The 24,721-nt window shown below is 52.7% G+C and overlaps 1 protein-coding gene across 3 annotated transcripts in view; it reads right to left on the bottom strand.

Moving 5' to 3' along the window:
• Nucleotides 1-4,830: 4,830 nt before the first annotated feature.
• Nucleotides 4,831-24,721, bottom strand: part of MED27 (mediator complex subunit 27) — a 217,900-nt gene continuing 198,009 nt past the window's right edge. Inside the window, exons 7-8 of one of the 3 annotated variants that reach the window (XM_005580586.4) lie at nt 7,767-7,844; nt 4,831-5,414 (exon numbers count right to left, since the gene is read on the bottom strand). In XM_005580586.4, the coding sequence (XP_005580643.1) occupies nt 5,280-5,414; nt 7,767-7,844 (213 nt within the window). In that variant the 3' untranslated portion in view covers nt 4,831-5,279. Of the gene's footprint in view, nt 5,415-7,766; nt 7,845-10,834; nt 24,579-24,721 lie in introns of those variants that run through there. The other 2 variants (XM_045373976.3, XM_005580587.5) reach the window with 2 other exon arrangements.

The raw sequence follows: 24,721 nt of genomic DNA, 5'->3' as shown, positions 1-24,721 counted from the left end.
GCCTGTTCCCTTAGCGCCAAACTGCAGCTCACACCGAGGACAGTCAATCTGCAGCTGAAATTTCAAACTCAATTAGCGCCGAGACAGGCTAGAGCTGCTCCCAAGTAACTAATCATCGCAGAGCTGCCAAGTGCTCTACCTGGGATGTGCTGTGAACCTCAAGGTTTAGCTCTTCAAGTACTAGTAACAGGGCACAGGCAGCCTGCAATTTAAAATTCAACTTGAAAGTGAGTTTCTGAAGTTCCTTTCCCCGGATGTAAGGACCTGGCTGGGAAGGAGAGTGGGGGAGGGATGGCAGAGACTGGGGAAAAAGGGCCCCTGCGTGTCCTAGAGAGTGAAGCCTCATTATCCACTGCCTCTCGTCCACGGTTTCGGACGTGCAGATCATTCGGCCTTGAGTGGACTCAGCAGGTGAGCAGGTGTAATGGGGCTGGCTCACTGTGTCCTGTCAGGCCCAGAACCATGAGGCTCCCCATCATCTTCCACATGCTGCTGGAGATGTGGAGGCTGGGGGCACAGATTAGAAGGGCGCCTTGTCCTTATCTGTCTTCTACCCACAGACCTGATGGCCGAACAGTGCCTCCCGTCAGGTTTGCAGGGGCTCCAGATCTTGTGAGAATCCTGGTGTCGTCCCTGCCCCTCCCAACTTCAGTGCCCTTAAAAGGCTCTCGATTTAGCAGCAGGCCCACACTCCGACACCCTAAATGCAATGGTGAGTTTGCACATTAACACGGAAAGATCAGCCTGTCGTGCAGTCAGTGGTGTGAAGTGGAAAAACATCACTCCGTACCAAAAGGCCAATTCCCAATTTAGTTCAGAAAAAAAAAAAAAAAATCTGGACCACCTTTCATAGACCTCCTCGCTCCATTCTGTCAGTTCCTACTGGGCACCCAGGGGATTCACCATCACCTGGCCAGCAGACAGCGTGGGGTAATGCCGTCCCGGCCTCTGGTGGCCACGGGAAGCACTGGCAAGACAGAGGAGTCAAGTTCTGGCTCAGGCCACGCCCAATGCAGCACGGCGGGGCCAGTCCCTTGCTGCTGAGGAGCCACGGAGCCCGGCTGTGGCCAGCCTGGCAGCCAGCCCCTCCGTGTGCCACTGCGTGAGCCCCTCTGCTTGGTTTCTCATCTAATAAACAGGGAAAACACGCACCCCCCAGCCCGGGGTTAAATTAGCCAACAGTGTAGTGCGCCTGGCAAGCAGAGGTGCTGCACTGTAGGAGCCCTAATTAAGTCACATAAAATACCTTGTAGGTCGGGCCTAGAGGTCATTCTTGGATAGTCTATTTCTAATTGAAAAAAAAAAAATTCTTTTGTAGAGATGGGGTCTTGCTATGTTGCCCAGGCTAGTCCTGAACTCCTGGATTCAAGCCATTCTCCCACCTCAGCCTCCCAGAGTGCTGGGGTTATAGGTGTGAGCTGCTGCACCTGGTGACCCAGCACCCATCGATGGCCACCTTCCTTTCAGTGACAGGCACCAAAGGATGGCTCTGAGGCCTGGTGACCATCCTCACAGCGGCGGCGTCTCTGGCTTCCCTTGCAGTCCACCATCTTGGAACTGACCTCAACCCACCTTGGTCGCCATTTGTGTCAACTTCAGGTCAGTGCATTCTGTTTCAGTGGGAGACACACAAAGCCGGCCTCCCTCACGTTCATCTCCCGGAGTACCCAGCCTTTGAGGGTTTGGCAAATGAACCCATCACCCTTCCAGTCCCTCTCTCCTTTCTGGATCTCAAATATACTCCCGTTCATCCTTGATTGAAGGTGGAGAATGTCAGAGATGGGAAGGCCTTAAAGGCTAGCTGCTCAGGCTCTTGTTTTCCTCCAACCTTCCGTTTTTTTGGGGGTGGGGGGCAGGGGATGAGATCTCACTCTGTCACCCAGGCTGGAGTGCAGTGGTGCAATCTTGGCTCACTGCAACCTCCGCCTCCTGGGTTCAAGCAGTTCTCCTGCCTCAGCCTCCTGAATAGCTGGGACTACTGGCACAGGCCACCATGCCTGGCTTTTTTTTTTTTTTTTAGTACAGACAGGGTTTCACCATGTTGGTCAGTCTGGCCTCGAACTCCTGATCTTAAGTGATCCACCCACCCTGGCCTTCCAAAGTGCTGGGATTACAGGAGTGAGTGAGCCACCGTGCCCGGCCTCAATCTCCCTCTTTAATTAGGGATTATTAAAAAGCAGGAAAACAGAACAGCAGGCAGCATGTGTGCCCCCACTGTGGAGCCTCCCCATGACCAACGCATGGCCGATCTGTTCCATCTCCAAGCCCCCAGCCCCTCCACCATGGCTCAATCACCAGCCTCGCATCTCACAGATGAGGGCATGGGGTTCTCAGATGAAGCGACTTCTCTAGGCTCCTGCCACCGCTAGCAGAAGGCTGGGGTGCAGGCCTGGGCAGTGCGTCCGCCCCCCGGCACCTGCCTACATCCTTCACACTTTCTGTCACAGCCACGCTCTTTCTGTGCTATTATTTAATGTTTTTCTTTAATAGTCACACTTTTTCACCTAAATAAATTTATTTTAAATGGACACTTTGTATCACTCCTGTAAATGGGAAACCGGCATCATTTGCGATAAACAGGTTTCTCTGAGGACGACACAGAGAAGACAAAACCAGTGCCATTTAGTTCCAAGTAGAAATGGCACCTGCCCCTGACTGTGACCTCAAGGCTCTTCTCTCTTTTGAAAACAGAGACTGGTGGGAATTGGAGCGACCTTTAGTGCCAATGGGGACGTTCTCAGACTCGCTGCAAATCGGGAGGATTTAAACAGTTACAAACCCAGATCGCTTTCTCACAATGAGATTTACCAGGACCACAAATCCATCAATCCTCAGATACATGCTTTTCCACATTTGAACGTCTCTGGCGTGTGCCGTCTGCCAGTTGGCAGTCACGACGTGCGTGTCACTATCTGCACATGCTCCAGCTTGGTCATAGCTGGTCATACTGTCGTCACTTCGCATGAGCTATGCACATCGTTCCTACCGCTCGGGGTCAGTTTACTTGCCTTTTAAATGTCTCCGGAAAGATGTGCGGCACTGAGACAAAGTGTTATTGTGTACCCGATATCCTCAATTCCATCTTTTCTTGCAATGCAACAAAGAAACAAGTGTCTTACAAGACCAAAGAAAGGAGGACAGGGCAAGTCAGTGAAGCTGTGTGTTGGTCTGTTACTGGGAGTGGTGTAAACGGATCGCCTATCACAGCCTAAACAACAAGACTGAAGGCAGGAGAAATGACTACTCCCTTGGAATAGATGAAAGAAAACGTCAAAGCAATGAAAGGCTGGTGCGACGGATTCACGGGTCACACAGGATTATCATTAAGACCAGGGTTTAATTGGCAGCATGGTTTTATTAGTGGTTCGTAATCATGTATCTTAGGAGCACTGGCATCTTGAATTTGACAAAGTAGGTGTGGGATTTAATCTAGGGCCACCCCTGGGATTTAATCCAGCCCTACCCCGTGTGCTCCTCCCACTTCCCCGAGTGCCCCTCCCACTTCCCCGAGTGTCCCTCCCACTTCCCCAAGTGCCCCTCCCACTTCCCCGAGTGCCCCTCCCACTTCCCCGTGTGCCCCTCCCACTTCCCTGTGTGCCCCTCCCACTTCCCCAAGTGCCCCTCCCACTTCCCCGAGTGGACCATCAAAGCATGGCCATTTCTCCTGGGCAGAGGCCTTAGGTGCCAGTGCACGTGACAGTCGCCTGGAGGTAGATAAAGATCAGGTTGCTGGACCCCACCCTGGAGCATGTGTAATTCTTTCTTTTTTTTTGAGATCGAGTCTTGCTCCGTCTCCCAGGCTGGAGTGTAGAGGGGTAGCCTCGACCTCCCGTGCTCAAGCGATCTTCCCACTTCAGCCTCCCGAGTAGCTGGGGCTACAGTCGCACACCACCATGCCTGGCTAATTTTTTTCGGTATTTTTTGTAGACGTGGGGTTTTGCCATGTTGCCCAGGCTGGTCTTACACTCCTGGGCTCAAGTAATCCACCTGTCTTGGCCTCCCAAGTGCTGGGATTACAGGTGTGAGCCACCGCACCCCACCTGGGGATGTGTATTTCTAATAAGCTCCCACGGTGGCAGTGCTGCAGGTGGGACGCCACGTGGGCAGGCAGTGTCCTAGAGCCCTCAGCAGTAAACCCTCTCCATTCTCTGGCTCTTTTCGGCCAGGGGTCGGGGGAAGGCTGGGTGGTACCAGAAGCCAGGGAGGACCCACTGGTTTTTCTGGACATCTCAGAAGGCGTCATCTCTCTTGACGATTTGTTCATGGCAAAGAGAACATTGTTCTAGCATGGGCCTGGCCAGGTGGGCTCTGGGCGATGCCACCACCCTCCTCAAGCCCTTTACCAGGTCAACGATCTTCACAGAAGCAGGCCATGGCTTTAAAAGTTGGCGCTGAAGCATTGAACAAAGTCGGGAGATGGGGCTGGGATCAAGTCACAGTAATATTGAGGACAAAACCTGGCGCCCACAAGCCGACACCCCAGCGGGTGCTGCTCATGCGCGTCTGGCCGGCTAACCCGGGCGGGTTCCTTTCCCTCTGGGGTGTACATGTGACTGGTTTAGTAAAAAGAAACTTCTGCATGCTCTTTTTCTCAAAAAGAATCATCCATTTTTCAAGCCATCACAGTGTCTCTGAAATAGAGGATCTCCCAGCACTGCCCTCTCCCCGGCAAGCAGGACACAGGGCAGTACCTGCTCAAAAAGAACCACCCTGTGAACATGGGATGTGCTGGTTTCTGTTTCCTCAAAGGGCCCAGGTCCATTACGTGTTCATGAACTGAATGTGTAGTTCTTATAAGGTGCTGTAAGAAACAGGAGACAAAGCCTTGTCCAGGGTACAAAAGGTTTATTGCTTATAAAAATAAGTTACCAAACCCAAAACCCCACAAAACACAAGAACCCTGCATGACGATCGCCATGAACACAAGGGCTCATTCCAGTAACAGCTCACGGAAACGACAGACAGGCACGGTGGCCGGAGGTCAGCTCACCAGCACTGCCGACACGCGGACGAGGAGCATGGTGCACAGCTTCCTTCTACCAGCTTCTAGAAAAGTCTTCTTTGCCTTCAGTCTACTGGCTAGTGGCAATGATCAGTCGCATCGGCCACAGAGGGGGCCTGCTCTTCGAGAGTGGCCTCAGCACACATGGCGCTGTTTTATGAAAGGGAGGAGTGGCTGTACACATCTGGGCAGTGAGGAACCAGCTGAGCCTTCTGTGGGCTTCCTGTGTGTCTGGGAAGGTGCCGGGTGGGGTCTGAGGCTGGGGCTAGCGTGGGGGCTACTGCCGGCAGGTGTCATGGAAGGCTTCGAGGGTTCGGAAATCCCTCCACGTCGGGGGAAGGCCGTCCTGCAGAAACTTCCCGCAGCGCTGGCACGGGGCCTGGAACAGCTTTATGTAACTTCTTAACCAGGTCTAAAAAGAGAAACGAGGAGAGAAGTGAAAGAATGGGATACGGGTGCTCCCAAAGTCCTCCTTCCTATCAAGCCTAATGGCCCAGACAACTTAAGTTGGCTTTGGCCCCAGAAGACGCCCCGTGATTTCACAGGGAGCAGCAGGCGGAACCCACAAGGTCACCTGACTGCTGATGTTCACTTGTGATGCTCGCTTGCCCCTCCCAACCGAGGGGGTTTTGAAAATAGAAACCCCTACTCTCAAAAGCAGGAAGGCCTCTCTGGAGTCCCTGGGAACCACCGAGCAGCCTGGCATCTGGGGGCCAGCACCCCGCTTTCACTTTCTGGGTCTCGTGTCTTCTGAATGTCAGTATCCATCCTCTTCTCCTTGCCCACCACTAAGAGCGGGCTGTGGGTGTGTGCTAAGGAAGCCTTGGAACCGAGGACAATTTCAGATTTCTCCGAGGAGGTCAACATGCCTTCTAGCTAATCTGATTTCAGAGGTCGTCACTCACTGTCACAGTGTGGCCTGACACACTGGGGGTGGGTGGGTGGGGACAGCTCTGGTGCCACTAAATAACATCATAAGCAGCAAATCCACACTTGAGTGGTTCAGAGTGCAGAGCTTTCTTGGGCGTCATACATAAGGATGAGCCTCCCGTAACTCAATTCTCAAACCCAAGGAAATTCACTACCAAAGAAAAAAATACCCAAACCCCAAACGGAAGGCAAGCAAGTTCTCGCTGTGAAAGGGGCACATGAATCTTGTCATTTCATGTCCTCCTGAATTATGTCTATAAGAGAAAACTGTTACTCGAAGAGGTCGGCCGAGCTTATTGATACAAATTCTTCCATCTCCATCTCCACCACAGCTGCCTTCATGGTGACAGGGCATGGCCCATCAGTCCTGTCCCCCTTTCCAAAGGCCAGATGTTTGGGGGTTTTGGCAATAAACACGAGGTCACGAGGTCATTCAGTTAAACTACTTATTCTTCCCTAACGAGCAGAAGTTCTGTCTCTGCCACAAATAGTACTCATGCCTGTGCCTCAAATCAATCAATCAACAGATTGGTATTAATTGGCTGGTGTCGCTGAGCACAGTGCTGAGTGCTATGACAGATGAAAAGGGTTCTTTTTTTTTTTTTTTTTAAGAGGCCAGACATCACTCTGACACCCAGGCTGGAGTGCAGTGGTGCAATCGATCATAGCTCGCTGTAACCTCGAACTCCTGGGCTCAAGCGATCCTCCTGCTTCAGCCTCCTGAGTGGAGTCACTGGGATTCAAATCTTCCCTGAATCCCAAAGTCAGTTACCAAAGGGAAAGGGGGCATTACAACGTGTTAGGCTCAAAAGCAAGTCTTTGCAGCTATCTGAAATTGGAGCAGGGGAACCGTTCCCTGGACATACAGAAGGACCACTCCGTGAGGAGCTCTGAGCACCTGGCCGTGTTGTGCCCAGTCTGCCACCATCATGAAGCCAATCAACGCATCAGGGATGTGTCTTCCGACAAATGAACTCCAGGCTCTCTGAGCAGTGGGACTGTTGATGCCCATGTGATGGGATGAACACTGATTTGGCCTTGCTAACAGGTGAGTCTCTGGAGTCGGTTCTCTAACCGGCAGACTTTCTAGGGAGTCCCGGCAGCGGTGGACGCTGGGGTCTGCCGGCGTGAGAGCACGCGGCCGTGTGAGCATGACGGTGCAACAACTGGCTACGTCAAGGATGCGGGGGACATGGTGTTAGCCCTGCTTAGGCCAACTGGTGGCTGTGTGATAAATGCTGATCAACTGGCCCTGGGGTCGGGGAAAGTCCTGATTTGCAGTGTTTGCTGATTTCCGTGGTGTCCACACTCCCACCAAGTTTGATTTCAAACTAGTAGTGGCTGAAGAACCAGCTCGCAAGACACTGAACAGGCACTGGCAGGAGCCGGCTGCAGCACACCACAGGAATGGCTGCTTTGCGGCTGCTTCTATCTCCAGCTCCAACTCTGAAAATCGAAGGAGTAAACGTCTTGGGGAACTGCGCGATTTAATTCACTGCGACATGTGCTGCGCCAGCCACAGGGCCTGGCCCAGATTAGGAGCTCAATGAAATATCTGTGGACTAAGTCAATGCTGGGAACTATTTTGGAAGATCATTTCTGAAAACACTGCATTTTCAGCAAGTAGAAGAAAGCACTAGTGAATGAAGCTGGAAGTGGTTTCTCCCAGATCCCTTCCCAGTTTAAAGAAAGTAGCAGTTTTAAACTGGCAGCCCCATCTCCCACTGGGAGGCCCTCAAAGTCTGAAGATGCAACGGCTGCCCTTCAAGCTCCCTGTTCTCACTTGAAGGGAGCCAAGGTTTAAACAGGAGACCTGACTCCTGAAGCCACTTACCATGAAGGATCGGACCACGACATCCGGCATCTGGGGCAGCTGATAGTGGAGCAGGGCAGTGGTGGCGTGGTCTGTTACCTGAGAGTGCGGGACAAAGACTAGTCAGCGGCCACTCCCAGCCGGCATGGAGAAAACAAGCAGGACAAACGCACGCCTTCTGTGTGAAAACAGATCTGAGTATTTCGTGGAGGAACGGGCATCTAAAATAGAATCTCTGTAGAAAAACTCGTTAGGAGAGTTGGGGAGTCAGAGGGGGAGAAGGGGCATGCTGTCGGCAGAAAGGATGCGGGCCTGGAGGCAGGGGGAGTGTGGACGATTCCAGCAACTGAAAGCCTGGCCAGGCTGGAGCACTGGCAGAGGGAGCAGCCAGAGGCCAGTGGGGGCAGATCCCGGAGAGGATCCCAGGCCTCCCTGCTCAGCGAGGCACGGCACACACAGGACATAGGCCAAGGAGCACTTCTGCCTGGTACACACACTTCCTCTTCCTCCTGGGACGTTTTTCCCAACAGGGCAACTCTTTCTGTTTCCTTGAATTCTCATTCTGTCACCATTTGTAGCCACACAGGATTTATGATGGTGAGCCTGGAAGTTTCTAAGGCTGTTCTGCTGGGCCTCACCACTGCTAGGAGGGCCCTTCGAAGGAGCCGGGCGCGCCTGGTGTGGTCCCCTCACCAGCTCCCTGAAGCTGTGGCCTATCGTCAGCACCCTAGGGGTCTGCACCCGTTGTCTCCCGACTCCTCAGGGGAAGTTTATCAGCAAGGCCAAGGGCAAGGCTGCTTGAGGTCCACTGAAGGCATCAGGTGACCAGATGGAAAGAGCACAGGGTTAAGCTCCGGCACCACCCCCTGACCTTGATCCAGCTACTTATCCTCTCTGCGTCTCCATGCCGCTTCCGAGAAGCAAAGGGGTTGGCCTGAGAACCCTGGTGGTTCTGAAACTGTATGACACTGTGAATTGTTAATGCCTGCCATCAATCAGCAAATGAGCAGATTATACCTAATTTGATAGTCATGTTCAAAGTAATGGTTTACATGATTGTCCTCATTAGGGATTCTTGACATCGCACATGTCATCATTAAAAACAAAGCAAGCCGGGCGCGGTGTCTCATGCCTGTAATCCCAGACCTTTGGGAGGCTGAGTCGGGGGGATCACTTGAGCCCAGGAGTTTAAGACCAACCTGGGCAATAGAGCAAGACCCTGCCTCTATAAAAAATACAAAAAATTAGCTGGCTGTGATGCCACACACCTATAGTCCCAGCTACTTATGAGGCTGAGGTGGGAGGATCATTTGAGCCTGGGAAGTTGAAGCTACAGTGAGCTGCGATTGTGCCACTGCACTCCAGCCTGGGCGACAGAGACCCTGTCTCAAACAAAACAAAATGAAAAAACCACACCTAAACCAAAAACCCAAAAAACTCCAGAGAAAGTCCTTAGCTTTGAGAACAAGAATGAACACAGGTCTCACTTGTGCAGACGTGGCCATTTTCTAGCCCCCAATGAACGCTACGTACGCGGCTGAACCCATGCAGGCGTAGAGCAAGCTGGGCAGGTGGAGACCAGGGTCTGGGCCCCGCACGGCGACATGTGTCCACACCTGCAGCTGGAGAGGCTGCCCCACGAAGTGTGAGGACACCGGCTGTGCAGCCAGGCAAGCCGGGGCCTGGCCCCCTGGCCTCTTTTTTTTTTTTTTTTTTTGAGACGGAGTCTCGCTCTGCCGCCCAGGCTGGAGTGCAATGGCCGGATCTCAGCTCACTGCAAGCTCCGCCTCCCGGGTTCACGCCATTCTCCTGCCTCAGCCTCCCGAGTAGTTGGGACTACAGGCGCCCACCACCTCGCCTGGCTAATTTTTTGTATTTTTTTTTTTTTAGTAGAGACGGGGTTTCACCATGTTAGCCAGGATGGTCTCGATCTCCTGACCTCGTGATCCGCCCGTCTCGGCCTCCCAAAGTGCTGGGATTACAGGCTTGAGCCACCGCGCCCGGCCGCCCCCTGGCCTCTTATGGGGCCTCTCTATAGCCTCAGTTTCCCCCTCCATAAAATGGAGATTGTCTTACATATTGAGTAAGGCTGGTGAGAGAACAGCGTGAAGCCAGTCGTGGGAAGCACTCACTCTCTGGCAATGCCACCAGCCCCGCCTGCCTGGTCTCCTCTTCTGCTCTGCCTGGGCCCTGGACTTGCCCTATTTCCCAGTGGACTTTCACGGCCTGCCCGATGGCTGGTGAGCCCCACCAGACAGACGGTCAGCTCCGCGGGGCAGGAATCATGTCTGCCTGGTTCATACTGCATCCCCGAGGCCTAGGATATCACCCTGCATACAGCAGGTGCCCAATACATATTTGTTGAATAAAGAAGTAAACTTAAAAACGCCCACTCACCAAAGGCCATGGACCATAAACACCTGCACTTTGTCGCAAATGCATCAACAGTTCATGTAGCCAACACTGCTGAGAAATTCTTACCCAAGTGGCTTTCAAGATAAATGGTACTTATTCCTTCGAGTGCCAAGACTGCTTTTATTTTAAGCATTTTTGACAGACAGCTTTCTAAAATGAGCAATGCTTTTTTTTTTTTCTTTTAAACAGTAGTAATGATAACTTTGCAAAATGACTGGTGGTAATTGGTGGGGGGAAATTAATGGCTACAAAACACAGCAAAGCAAACTGGGCTCGAACGGTCCGTGAACTTGAACGCTTGGTTCTTGCCCATCTAGCTCCCTTGCTAAGAAAACCCGTGAAAGTGCCATTTTACGGGCTGACAAGATGTTTTTTGCAATTATACTTGCCATTACAGAAGAACCAAAGTTTCTGGAGAATTCTTTCTTCTCACCCCATTTATTTTTAAAATGTCTCCAGTGTAGCTCCTGTTGGAACAGCCGAGGCAGCTGGGCTGGTTTTGTTTGCTCCGGCCCTGCTGTTCTGTAGCTCCGGTGTGACACCTTCCCCGCCATGGGAACGTCGGTCCCTGGGAGGCCCCTGGGGTGAGACCGCCTCTGTCCACTTCGGCCTTGCAGCCACGTGCAGGCGGAGAGGCTCTGTCTGGCTGCACTTTTCTTTCTTTTGTCCTCACATTTTTAAACACAAATGACCAACACTTAAAATTCGGGAAACTTCACTTAACCATGGTGCCCAGCTCCTCTTGAAGCATTGGAGGATCTGGGGACTGTCTCACAGGCTACTGTGACGTTTAAACAGGGCTCGGCTTCTCCTCATCTGTGTGTGTGACCCTGGCACTGCCACGTGGCCACCAGCTGCAGCAGCTGAGGGGCGGTGACATGTGCAGTTTGCCTGAGCACTCTAGGGTCTTAGATCCAGCCTGCTCCACTCATCAGGGGACCTGGCTGGCCCCTGTGGCCTTTGGAGTTTACAGCCTCTAACCAAACCAACAAGAGCCTGCACCCCCAGGATTCCCCAAACCCTCCCCAGCCTGCTGTTCCCTGGGCACCTGGCCTGGCTTCCTGATCTTTATTTGAGCTCATCTTCCCTGGCCTGACAGATCTGTGCCCATCTCCTCCTCCCTTCCTCAGCTGACCTCTGGACTTGACCTCCTCTGGCTGAACTTGAGTTCTCCAAGCCAAGTTCCAAGACAACTTAGTTTTGATAACCGCAAGGTGCTCTCTCCAGGCAAGGCATCATGTGAATTACAGGAACATCTTGAGTGGTCTTCCGGACCTGCACCTCCTCCAGCATTTTTGCTAAATGGCCTTTCACCCAGAGGCCCGAGCCAGAAACCTGGGCCCCGGCCTGTCACCTGTCTTCCCCCTGCCTCATACGTGGTTCCAAGTTATTTATCTCAAATCCTTCTACTTCTTCCCACCTTGCCTGCCTCATCACGGCTCAGAGGGAATATTCTGTAGCAAAGAGGGAAAGAGCATGGGCTCCACCCATTCCAGCAGCGATGCCTTGGGTGAGGCACTTCGTCTTTCTTTGCTGCAGTTTTCCCATCTGGAAAATGGGGATAATGACAAAGAGTGCCTACCACAGGGGATGACTGTGAGGATGAAGTAGTGGGCAGAAGTGTGTGCTGGTCAGAAAACATGAGTGATTGCCATCGTTCAACCAGAAACCCAACTATGTCAATCCCCTAAAACCCTCTTATGGCTTTCCCTCTCTCGCCACAGCATTGGAATCTCCAGGGTGGGGCCCAGACACTATGTCAGCCCCTCCAGGCTATTCCTAGGGATGCTAAAATGGGTGAGAATGCAAGGCCTGTGAGCGCACAATCACCAATCACCGGGGGTCTTGTCAGATTTTCATCTAGGAACTTGGGGAGAGGCGGAGCATCAGCACTGCCAACCGACTCCCAGGGGTGCCCATGCTGCTGGTTAGGGACTGGGCTTTGAGTGGCAAGGCTGGGGCATATCCCAGGCACTACAGGAGAATGGCCCCCAGAGGGTTAAGCATTTGATTCTGGGCCATGAAACAAAGAAATACAAATCAGAATGACAGTCTGTCTTTCTCATGAATCAAAATGAATGGCACCCCCCGAGTTTCACGATGGGCACTGTGGGGTGCCAGGGCGGAAGGTTTTCATAACAGGTGCCTGTAGAGTGGGGGTTTCCTTATTTCTGAAAAGTGCTTTTTTTTAAAAGACCCATCAGATATTTTATTAACTTATAGTAGCTATTATTAGTAACAGCTTATTATGTGCCAAGCCCTGTGTGCCCCTCTCATTTAATTCCCACAGTAACTTGGAGATAGGTGCTTTTCTTTTTCTTTTTTCTTCTGAGACAGAGAGGGTATTGCTCTGTCGCCTAGGCTGGAGGGCAGTGGCACGATCTTAGTTCAGTGCAGCCTTGACCTCCTGGGCTCAAGCAATCCTCCCACCTCAGCCTTCTGAATCGCTGGGACTATAGGCTCATGCCACCCCACCCAGCTAATTTTTTATTTTTGTAGAATCAGGGTCTCGCTATATTGCCCAGGCTGGTCTTGAACTCCTGGCTTACGTCATTAGCCTGACAAAGTGCTGGGGTTACAGGCGTGAGCCACTGCACCTGGCCCACTATTCTTTTTTTTTTTTTTTTTTTTTTTTTGAGACGGAGTCTCACTCTGTCGCCCAGGCTGGAGTGCAGTGGCGCACTCACTGCAAGCTCCGCCTCCCGGGTTCACGCCATTCTCCTGCCTCAGCCTCCCACCCCCTATTCTTATTTACATTTGATAGAGGAGGAGTGAGGATGTCCAGAAGCTGGGAAGATGCACATAGTGGGTGAGGGTAGCACTGTGGGAGCCCAAACACTGGGAGGCCCAGGCCTCTGCCCACCTCCCACCCACTGACTCCCATCCCTGGCTCTCCCAGTTTGCAGATAAAGGTGCAGGCCCAGGGCTGTGGCCAGCAGCTGCCCACCATCTCCCAGGGTGGATAAGTCTTTGGGAAGCTAGAATTCCGACGCCAGGCACAGGTTGGGAGATTCACAAATGCACCTGCTGTAGCACAGGCTGCTCAAGGGTAGCACAAACTGAATTCACTAGAAAGTGTCCTCTTCAGAGGCGGCGGGAGTCATGCGCCACAGCCCTGCTGGGCGTCTGGCTCACAGGCAAGGCACCTAATTAGTTTTTCCATTGCTGGTCGGCAATCTGGCCAAACTCAGCCTCTTTTTCAAAAGGTCCAGTATAAAGTATTCTCTTCCATTGCCAAGTGGTGGCAGCTTTTTCCAGCACTGATGCAATCACTCGATTTCTTCAATTTCCCACCGCCAATTACAGAAATATTTTAATAGAAGGAAACAAAGCTGATTAACTTGCTATGTTTTCCCTCCTGTCCTACCCAAGTCCTCCACTGCTGGTTTTCGAATTCCTGAGGATGGTTGTGGAACACAGGAGAACTTCACCTACAATGATCTTCCTTCTTGTCAAAGCATTCCACCTTCAACATTTTTTTGTTTTACATTTTTCAACAACAAAGTTGTTTTTTTGCTCAGCATCCAAGATGTGGAAAAAACAGGCTGGGGGCAAAAAAAAAAATCTGCTATTAACTAATTTAAATCCACTCTGTGGCAGCCGAGGTTCGGTCCCATTGTGTGGCAAAGCTAATGAGATTCCACTGGGAGATAAAAGCCGCCCTCCCTCTTGGCGGAGGCCAGGAAGGGCACTAATGCTCCCAATGAGAGGGAGGCGACTCACCCCACCAGTGAGTGCCGGTTTGAAAAAAGGCTCGTAAAAAGATCAAAGGGATGCGAGCCCAAGGAAAGGGAGGGAGGAGGAGGCAGGAGGGTAACAATAAGCCAGTAAGACAGGGGCCCTTGAAGAAGAGGAACGCGGGGATGGGGAGACAGGCCTCACAAAGAGGGGCAGAGGGCGACATAGGGGAGGGGCTTCGCTGGGAGGCGCCCTGCTCACCCCAAGGCAGAGAAGCCTCAGAGGCCTCCTTTGGGGTGTGTCCCCTGTCTCAGTGGTGACCTGCAGTGATTTACTGTGAGAAGGGTGACATCTCCATTGCCTGCCAACAGATCCAGTTCACTTGATCAATGTTCCTTTCAGTTTTCCCTACCCTCTCTCAGCATATCCAAACCCAGAGAGAACGGAGCTCAGGGAGGGAGTAGGGACTCTTTCAAGAGACCTTGAAACAGCTGCCAGTCAACGCGCTGGAAAAGGAGATGCCAGTCAAAACAGTCTCCCAAAGCTCCTCTGCCATATTGTGTGCACGGAGCTCCTGACGGCCCCCCTCCTACAATCAGAGCTGGAGGGTGCTTCGGAGATCATGAGTTATTTTAGCTAAACCCAAAGTGGCACTGCCTGCAATAACAGCAACAACCCACATCGCCATTTACTGAGCACTAACCCTGTGCGAGAGCTGGTCTACACTGCACAGCCCGGGTGTGTGGCTCCTCCAACAGGAGCCCAGCCTCTGGATCTGTCCCTTGTGAGCTGTGTGACCTTGGGCGAGGGTTAAATGGGCCAATGCAGGGACAGTGCACTGACATACAGACCTCAAGTGTCCAACATATGGCAAGCGCCCGCCAAATGTGTCCCCTCGCAGTTTTAGCCCTCTGAATCCCCACAACAACCCGACAACCTTATGACAGAGGTACTCTCACATTTGACACTTCTAAGTCAGAGGGTTAAGTCACAGGGAGGTTAAGTGACTTGCCCAAGCCAAGGAGCTGCTAGGTGCAGAGCAGGAGTTTGTTCTGACCTTCTGAACCCCAGCTTGAGTGCCCAGACTCTACGCCCCAAGCCTTATGGGCCCCCACTCCAGGCCTCTTGGGGTGGACAGAGGTTGCAGGGCGATGAAGAAAGGTGCCATTTCCAGGCCCTCTCTTCCCCAGAGGGACTGGACCTCAGCACTTTTAGGGTAGAGCTGGGATTGGATAACAAGTTTCCTCACTTACACCCCAGTTCCTGTCACCGATACAATGTTCCTTCCACCTCTCAGCCAGAAGCTTCAACCTGTCTGGCTCCCTGCTATGTGCCGGCCCCAACCCTCCAAACGGTCTGACAGAGACACCAGTGGGCCCTCAAGAAGACCTCCAGATTGAATGAGCCTCCCTGCCGTGGACAAAGAGGGGGAAATGGGGCAAATACAACGCGGCTGCATCAGGTGGGCACGTACATACATTCACCGAGGAAATGAAAGTGCAGTGTGAGGAAAGGGGCAGGGTGGGGAGAGCGGGATGGCCTTACTGTGGACCCGATTCAGTGTGCACCCTACTGTGTGCCCGGGATTCAGTGTGCATCCTACTGTGGACCCGATTCAGTGTGCACCCTACTGTGTGCCCGGGATTCAGTGTGCATCCTACTGTGTGCCCGGGATTCAGTGTGCATCCTACTGTGTGCCCGGGATTCGGTGTGCATCCTACTGTGTGCCCGGGATTCAGTGTGCACCCTACTGTGTGCCCGGGATTCAGTGTGCATCCTACTGTGTGCCCGGGATTCAGTGTGCATCCTACTGTGTGCCCGGGATTCGGTGTGCATCCTACTGTGTGCCCGGGATTCGGTGTGCATCCTACTGTGTGCCCGGGATTCGGTGTGCATCCTACTGTGTGCCCGGGATTCGGTGTGCATCCTACTGTGTGCCCGGGATTCGGTGTGCATCCTACTGTGTGCCCGGGATTCGGTGTGCATCCTACTTTGAGCCCCAGACTCAGGTGTGCGTCCTGCTGTATGTATTCAGGTGCGTGTCCTGCTTTACGCCCCGGATTCGGTGCTCACCCCACTGTACATCCCAGATTGGGTATGCAGCACCCACACGCTTTTTCCTACTCAGGCCCTCTCCCGCTGTGGGGGCAAAGATAACAGGTTTAGGCCCAGCAAGCTGATTTCTCGCTGAAGCTTAACCCCCAGAGCCCAGGTTTTATGTTGACCAGATGGAGGTTTGTTCTATGGCAGTAAGGGAAGAATAAAGGACACTGTGATGACACAGAAAGGACTGGGGAGAAAAACCCTCTTAATACACTATTGTTCGTCAGCAGTTTCCTCTTTAAAAAGCAAGGGTCTGTTGGGCTCCTTGATGGGGTAATGTTGAGAAGATGACAATGCCAGTCGCCAGCCTGGCACAGGAACAACAGTGTTCTCCACAGCAAGACCCTTGTCCTCTGTTTCAGGGGTGAACTTGTACTTGTCACCCAGGCTGGAGTGCGGTGGTCTGATCACAGTGCACCGCAGCCTCGAACTCCTGGGCTCAAGTGATCCTCCTGCCTCAGTCTCTCAAATAGCTGGGACGACAGACACACACCCCCATGCCTGGCTAATTTTTTTTATTTTTAGTAAAGATGAGGTCTTGCCACATTGTCCTAGCTGGTCTTGAACTCCTGGGCTCAAATGATCCTCCCACCTCGCAAAGTGCTGGGGTTATGGGCGTGAGCCACCACACCCGACCCAACCTTGCACCTCTTTCCTATCTTTTTTCCTCTGAATTTTCTGAATACTTTCAACTTGGGGTATTTGATTTGATTTAAATGGAAACTTACAGTTTCTGCCAGGAGTTCTAAAACAGGGGCCCTTGTATTTCTCAGTGATCCAGGAATTGAGTGCCCGAAGGTCGCGAGCACCAGCTGGCCCCAGGGGGCATGCTTCTGGGCCAGAGTGGAGGCTGCTGGCCGGCATGCAGGTAAGGAACAGACTCTGGAGGCTGACTGTTGGGAACCGCCTTCCAGCTCCTGGTTGGTGGAGCAGGCTGGGGACCAGGACCCAGGAGTTCACAGGCTCCCTGAGATGATTCTGGGTGCAGGTGCAAGGGCCGCTGTGGGCCACTGCCTGCTTCCCACCACCAGGGGACAGGACTGTGGCTGAGTAGCGCCGGGAGAGCTAAGCTTGAACAGGGATGCTCTTCCCAACGCACCCGCTGAGGGCATTATCTGCCGGCACACAGCCCACGAAGCCAAGCGAGGAGAGTGGGCGCCTCTCATTATTCCGAGTATTTCCCCACAAGATTAGTAAATACGGAAAGTTAAGTACTCAAGTGTTTAGAAGTTGCTTATTTAAAAGAGAAGCCTGGTAGGGACCCAGACTGTGGCTTCCCTCCAGCCAATATGGGCTTCTATATACTGTGAAGAGAAGATTCCCTTAGACCTGGGTGAAAGTGACAAAAAGGCAGAGGGGAACCGTCAGGAGACCGGGGTTCGACCCTAGCTTAGTGATGAATGGCCTGGGGGGCCTCTTCCCTGCTGGCCCTTGGTAGAAGAGCGTGGTGAGGCTGGGGTGGGGCTGGGTAATTCTGCAGGCCCCTCGAGGTCTAGGTTTTCAGTGGATGCTGCTGCAGAGCCGGAGCTGCCCTAGTTACCTCCTGGCAGCATGGACACTCTGTGCCCTGAAGTTCCTGCCCTAATCCAGGAACCCACCTGCTGCCCTGATGCGAAGGCACTCTCAGGTGGGCCTCAGATTCTAGGCCAGTTCAAAGAGCTTGAGAATTCAGCTTGGAACCAGGGAGACCACCTGCACAGCACTGTTCTCTGTGTGGGAAGCCTCTGTGCCGCTCAACCAGACTCTGGAGCACTCCAGTAGCAGGCAGCAAAGCCAAACGTGTGCTAGGCACAGGTGCCCAGGCGGTTCCCACGATGCAGAGATCAGAATGGGCTTTCATTGGGTGGATGTATTTTAATGTTACACAAGGAGATTAGCCCAAGAGTTTGGGTCTCCACGAAGAGTTTCGCCAAGGACAGAGCCACCCGTAAGGAGAGGGACAGTAGGACTCTCTTGGAAGGAGAAAACTCTTTGTGGGTCCTGTGGGCAAAGACATGAACCAAGTGTGTTAAATGTTTAAAAAGACACCAATCCCTGCCAGCAGTGTTGCTCTGAGGATGTGTGCTGGTTTGATGAAGAATATTTAAAACAGTCCCAGAAGTGCTCATTCCATGAAAAGAGGAGCCGTCATTATTTCAAAACTGGAATGCTATGCAGTCAGCCCTGACAGTGATGTTGGGGGGCGATGGGGAGTGCGCAGAGACGAGCTTCTCAAATGGGGATGAAAGTACAGTAGAGCGGAAGCAGGGGATTTATTTTTTATTATGCAGCTCTCGTCTCTAATCTGTACCTCGGATTTGTATGCCACGGGTTCAGCGGGCCTAGCAGCCTGGAGAGGAAACATCGAAGCCCTCAGGGACTTGGGATTACTTGGATGGGATCAATATTTCCTCCTCTGCTTGATGAAGGAGCCATTTGCATGGGCTCTGAAGGGCTTATAACTGTCCACCAGAGCCAGGCATGCTGCTCTGGGATGAGACCAGAGGCAAGGCTGCCTAAGCTGGAACTGGAGAGGTGAAGGCAGACATTGCTGCTCCATCTTGCCAGAAATCCCTGCTGACACTTTGGAGATCAAGCTCTGTGTCTGAGAGGGGCAAGTCTGTGGATGTCCTTGGTAAGATCTCTGGCACACACCATGGCCTCTATAAATGAGATGTGGTTTGCTTTGGGGGTTCTAACCTCATCCTCTTTGAAGTCCCAGCCAGGGTGTCACTGATGCCTGAGAGGGAAGCCCCCAACTCCTTGGACCCTTGAGTGCAGACTAGTCGCAGACAGCCTTTAGGGGTGATGCGCCCCTGCTGGCCACTCCACAGCCACCTACGGGATCCTTCTGAAAGCCCTGGAGGAGCAAAGGAGGCCTTGCAGACCTGAGTCTCAGCCGCATTTCCCTTCAGTCCCCACCTTCCATGGCAGCAATGCCGGCTCCTGGAGGAATCCGCCTCCCGCCCCAACACGTTTTCCTGGCTGCACGTCTGTGCTCAAGTGGCCCCTCTGCCTGGAATGTTCCTGTCAGGCTAAGCCCTTCTCACCCCTCAGGACTCAGCTCAGGGTCTTCCCCATCCCAGCCCACCCCCCCGCTGGGGGAAGGTCCCTTGCCTGTACTCTCAGCAGCATCCTCTGCACACCCCTGCCGGGCACTTGCCAGACCTGTGACCAGATGCCCCTGTCCCCCAAGCCATGCTCTCCTTGAGGTCACACCTGCCACATCTCCATCCTCCCTGGGCCTAGCTCAGAGTCTCCAAGAGGACTGTGGCTCAGCACTGGGTGCGGCTCACCTAGCAGGAGCCTGAGTGAATGGGAGAGAAAGTGGACAGGAGTGTACGTATTGATTTTCAGCCACTGGGGAAGGGGGAGTGGAGTGACAAGGAAGGGATGGGGTAGAGAAGCAGAGGTGGGCACTGCTTGGGAGGTGGGGCCTGGGCGAACAGGGGAGCCCCAGGGTAGACACGAGGGAACTTTCCAGGGTCCTGACCACCTTCCGTGTCTGCCAAAGGCCCTGTGAGAGGCTGCGCTTTCCAGGGTCCTGACCGCCTTCCATGTCTGCCGAAGGCCCTGTGCAAGGCTGCGAGGAGACGCTCAGGGTCTTTGACATTTCTCAGGATTAAGGAATTAAGGCTTTTTATTTAGATGAAAAGAAAAAAGTTCAGTGCTTTCCAGATGGCAAAACGTCAGTTTCTGTCCCTGGCTGCCAGGAAAGTCCAAGCCCAAAGACACCTGAATTGTTCTGCACCCACTTGGTGTGATATTATTTTCTGCAGGAACAGCCTTGCAGTCAGAGAAACATCCAAAGACATCTGGGCTCCCAGGAAACACAGACAATACCACCTACTTCTCCATCAAACTTGAGGTAATGACCGGAGAAGAATGCAGACTGCAGAGCTGGGAGAGAGACCCGCCAAGACGCAGCTCAGCCACCAAGGCGCCGGCCCCCAGCCACTCCTGCTCAGTGGGGGAAACGGGAAATTGGGGCACAACATCTCAATCTCGGGTGCCTTCCGGAGATCACTGGTTGTGCCACTGGCCCTCCCAGGATCCTAGGGACTGATCCAGGTCCTGGACCTAGGATGCTGCCTACATCAGCACTTCAGGGCTGCCCAAAGGGCACTGCTGCGTGGCCGTAACTGTGGTGTCTCACAGGCTCTTCAGCTCACTTTGTGACCAGAAGCACAGATAACATGCCTGAAAAAACGGGAAGGTGGACAATGCTTTGGTGGGAGTGGGTGGGTCTGTCATAGCAGCTGGGTCTTGGGTTGACTTTACACACGACAGCTGGGCGCAAACCCAGGTCTGTCTGACTCCAGCCTACACCGAGCCACCATGTCCACTGCGGAGATATGGGAAGCACAGACGGAAGGGGTGGTCACTGAGGAAGAGGCCTGTGGGAGGAAGCCTGCCCACAGGGGATGCAGGGATAGCTTTCTCAGGAGAAGAGAGTGTCACCATTGACAGGCCCTTCAGAGAAGTCGGCCAGGTGGTGGACAAGAAATTCACCTTACACTTCATACCTATGAATTCAACTTCACGCCAAGTTTGTGGGGCAGGTACTCTCATGGCTCACTGCAGCCTTAACCTCCCACACCCAAACCATCCTCCCACCTCGGCCTCCTGAGTAGCTGGGACCGCAGGCACATGCCACCACACCCAGCTAATTTTTATTTTTTGCGGAGACGGGGTTTTGCCATGTTGCCCAGGCTGGTCTCAAACTCCTAGGCTCGTGATCCCCTGCCTCGGCCTCCCAGAGTGCTGGGATTACAGGCATGACCCATGCGCCCAGCTACGTCTCTGTTTTACAGATGAGGAAACTGAGGCAAGTGAATCCACACAGGAAATAGGTGGGGGAGCCGGGACCTGATGACATGGCAAATGGCTCTTAGCCACTGTGCTATATGGCCTCTCTCTGGGATGGTCGCTGTGGGGAACACGGTGGGAGGTCAGCCTGGGCTTAGAGAGCAGATGGGGTCCTGCTATGTTGGCAGCCCATCCATGGAGTTTACAGCCCTATGGGCTGAGGACGGGGGCCTGGGGAATGGGAAGGTGGGTGTTCTTCCCAGAAGCAGTTTTCAGATTTTGACCTGAGTACACTGCAGCCCTCACAACCCTTCAGGAAGAAATAAGCTATAGAGATGACAGATGACTACTCTGTGACTCCTCTAATGGCGGAAAGCCACAGACCACTTCCAGGGCAACACAGCGCGCCCTAAGAAAGTCAACAGGATGGCCCAGGCTTTTCTGGCTCAATTTTAGCCATAAAACTGGGTCCATGTGAGCTCCTGGGCCGTGCTCACACTCAGCAGGGGCTGAGAGAGCCTTGTGCAGGAAAGGTACTGGGGCGGCATAAGAGGAGAACAAATGATCAAATCTGTCCGGGGTTTAGATGCTTATGAATATTCAAACAAGACCATTAAGAGAGAAGGTGGCGGTAAAAGGGTTTTCGGCTGTCGAATTGAGCCTGACGCCCCTCCCTGCAGCTCTCAGCTCCCAAGGCCCCGCGCTGATGCTTCTGCGTGGTGACCTGGTCAATACAGTCCAGCTGTCAGCTGAGGGAACGGCTGCCCTCAGGGACGCCCTGGGACTGTCTGCCGCCACTCCTTCCCTGAAGCCCGTCGCCAGCCCACTAGCGGGCTCACACACACATCTCTTGGGCACACCACTCATCGGAGTCACGGATAGGACTCTGTCTTGCTACATGAAGCGGCCCATTTCCCTTCGCAAGGATGAAAGCTGTCCCCTCAGTTCTATCTGTTTGGAACACACTTGTGAGGCAGCAACAGAACGCACAGAAACAGATGAAAATGACACCACATTCTGTCCTTACAACATAAGTTCTCTCTGTTGGAAAAAGTTAATCACCATATAAGAGGCGGGGGGATGGTCAGAGGGCTGAGATCTGTAAAAGGCAGAAGGGCCTTCAACGACTCTGGGAGGCTGCTCCCGGCTGTGGAGTCCCTCTGAGTGTGGGGGTCTCACCTGTGCAGGGTGCTGAACAGCGAACAGGACTGAGATCTGGCCTGAGGTTTTAGAACTTTCGTCACAACCATGGCCTCTTCCAGGCCTTCATCTGTGGCATTTGAAGAGAGGCTTTTGGAAGGAAATGCAGAGGAGGCTGGTAGGAGGAAATGTTAGAGATTGAAAATAACGTGGCTGGGCGCAATGGCTCATGCCTGTAATCCCAGCACTTTGGGAGGCTGAGGCAGGTGGATCATTTGAGGTCAGGAGTTCAAGACCAGCCTGTCCAACATGGTAAAAACCCGTCTCTACTAAAAATACCAAAAAAAAAAAAAAAAAAAAAAAATTTTAGTTGGGTGTAGTGGTGCACACCTGTAATCTCAGCTACTCGAGAGGCTGAGGCAGAAGAATTGCTTGAACTTGGGAGGTGGAAGTTGCAGTGAGCCAAGACCATGGCACTGCACTCCAGTCTGGACGACAGAGTGGCACCCCATTTCAAATAAATAAATAAAATAACGTAATGACTGTTGATGGGGCCTCTTAGTGGTGTGAAATGCTGCAGCGGCTCCACACACCCGAGTGAGGTGTGCAGCACAGCCTGACTCAGGGGAGGGTGATGGGTCCCATCCCTGGGGAATGATCCCATGTTGAAACAGTTTCCTTCCCTAGGAGGTGGAATGAGAGATAGGTGAGGACTTTTGAATACTATTGGGGTTGGTAGTCAGCTAGGTTCTCCGTGTACCCACCAATGCAATATCAGGTGTTCACCCACTTTTCAGAGAACTGAGTCTTCTAGGGCTGACTCAATCTCTTTTACTGAAAAGCACCAGGTGGCCACCAAGTAAACAGACCTTGATAAAGTCTGCCTCAGTTAGGGGCTAGTCTTGCATATTAAAAAGAATGAACAAGCCGGGTGTGGTGGCTCACGCCTGTAATCCCAATAGTTTGGGAGGCCGAGGCAGGTGGATTACCTGAGGTCAGGAGTTCAAGACCAGCCTGGCCAACACGGTGAAACCCTGTCTCTACAAAAATACAAAAATTAGCTGGGCATGGTAGCGCATGCCTGTAATCCCAACTACTTAGAGGCTGAGGCAGGAGAATCACTTGAACCTGGGAAGTGGAGGTTGCAGTGAGCTGAGATTACACCACTGCACTCTAGCCTGGCCAACAGCATGAGACTCCATTATAAAAAATAAAATAAAAAAATAAAAAAATAAAAATAATCAACTAATAAATGAACAAAGGAATGAAGAAGCAAATGGCACTCTGCCCAGAACATGACCCACCATGGACAATCCATTTGCTCACAGCTAAAAGTTCAGATGGTGCAGAACTGAAAGGGTTACTCATCTTTCTGCAATGACTGTGGACTGAGAGCTGGACATCTGCGGGCTACTTTCATGCTGTCCCTTACCTCTGATGAGAAAGCTGTAAAGTGTGTGCAGGTCCCTTTGGGCCTCTCTCTCGATGTCCCCTGCCTACCTGGGCGGTACACACACTCTACCTCTCTCTCCAGCCACCCCAGCAGGACTTAATGCAGTGAGTAGCTGTCAGTCTGCTCTCACTCTCCCAAAATTGCTGGATGAAAATGCACACTGTTTTGAAATGAAGGGGTTAAAGATCAAAATAGTGGCTGCCCCTGCAGAGTTTAAATGTCAGAAAAATATGAACACGCCTGAAACCTTTCCTAGCTCTTTGTGATTCTGCCCTTTCAGATGGTCACCCCCCACCCGCCCCGCCCATTTCTAAGTCCCATTCTCTGAATCTACTCTGCTGGAGACTTGCTGGCTATAAAAAGCTTCTTCATCCTAGGACCAAGTGCAAGGAGCCTCCAGGGACCACAGTAAATGATGGGAACCTGTTAGCAGCCACAGACCCACAGCAAGCTGTCCCCAGCCCTCTGCTACTTCCGCACTTGGGTAAGGGGTCTAACGAGGAAGAGTGAAAAGGGCTTGCTGACGGCGTGAACATCTGCAGACAAAAGGAAGGCAGAATTTTGCTTCCTGTGGTGGGATTTGCTACAGAAGCTCAGGTGCTCAGGCTGTAAGCCAGCGGGTCAGGCACGGGCCTGAGAGAATGCGACAGGGACAAGCTCCCATTCTCCTACCTCCTGACATTGTTTGCCAGAAATAAAAAGGTGAGTGTTAGCTTGGTTTGGCTCTGCAAGGCAATCCCCCTCCCCTGCCACATTGAAGGAGGGACCTCGGCGGGGCTTCCTGCTTTCCCAGTTCTGCTTTCCCTCGTTCTGGGCTGGCCACGGCTGCTTCTTGTGGGCAAGAAAACAGACCCAACACAGTGACTGCAACCACATGGTGAAGGCCTAGGAGAGGGAGCTCTCGGGGTTCTACCTCAGCTAGGGCAGGAGGAGAATTCCGCCATTCATGCCACGTGAGCTGCTGCTGGTGGCCCAGAACTCCCATCTCAGAGGTGGGCACAGCTCTGGTACCTCCCACCACTGTCAGGACATATCTTCACCCTGAGCAATCTCCTCTTCTTGATGACCAAGGAGCCTCCTCCAGCATGTCACGCCGCTCCCCAGGGCACTTCACGCCACTGCTGCAGGCTGAGCTTTTCTGGATGGTGCTGGGCACTAACGCCACCCTGGCCAGTCGACTTGGCTGGATGTAAACAGGCAGAGCAGGTGGAAGATGTCTGCCGCAGTGCTCCCAAACAGCGTCTTTCTGGGAAACACTAAAAGCAACATCGATCGTGACACCCCATGTATAAGTGGGTGGACAGGAGGAAAATAGAATCTTGAGAAATAGCAAATCCTAAAAAGCGGAGTTTAGAAATGCTGCCACCGAATCCTTCTCTTTTGGTGATTTAGGTTTGAA

The sequence above is a fragment of the Macaca fascicularis genome, chromosome 15, assembly GCF_037993035.2.
Source record: "Macaca fascicularis isolate 582-1 chromosome 15, T2T-MFA8v1.1".
NCBI lineage: Eukaryota > Metazoa > Chordata > Mammalia > Primates > Cercopithecidae > Macaca > Macaca fascicularis.
This window is presented reverse-complemented; position numbering and strand designations above follow the sequence as displayed.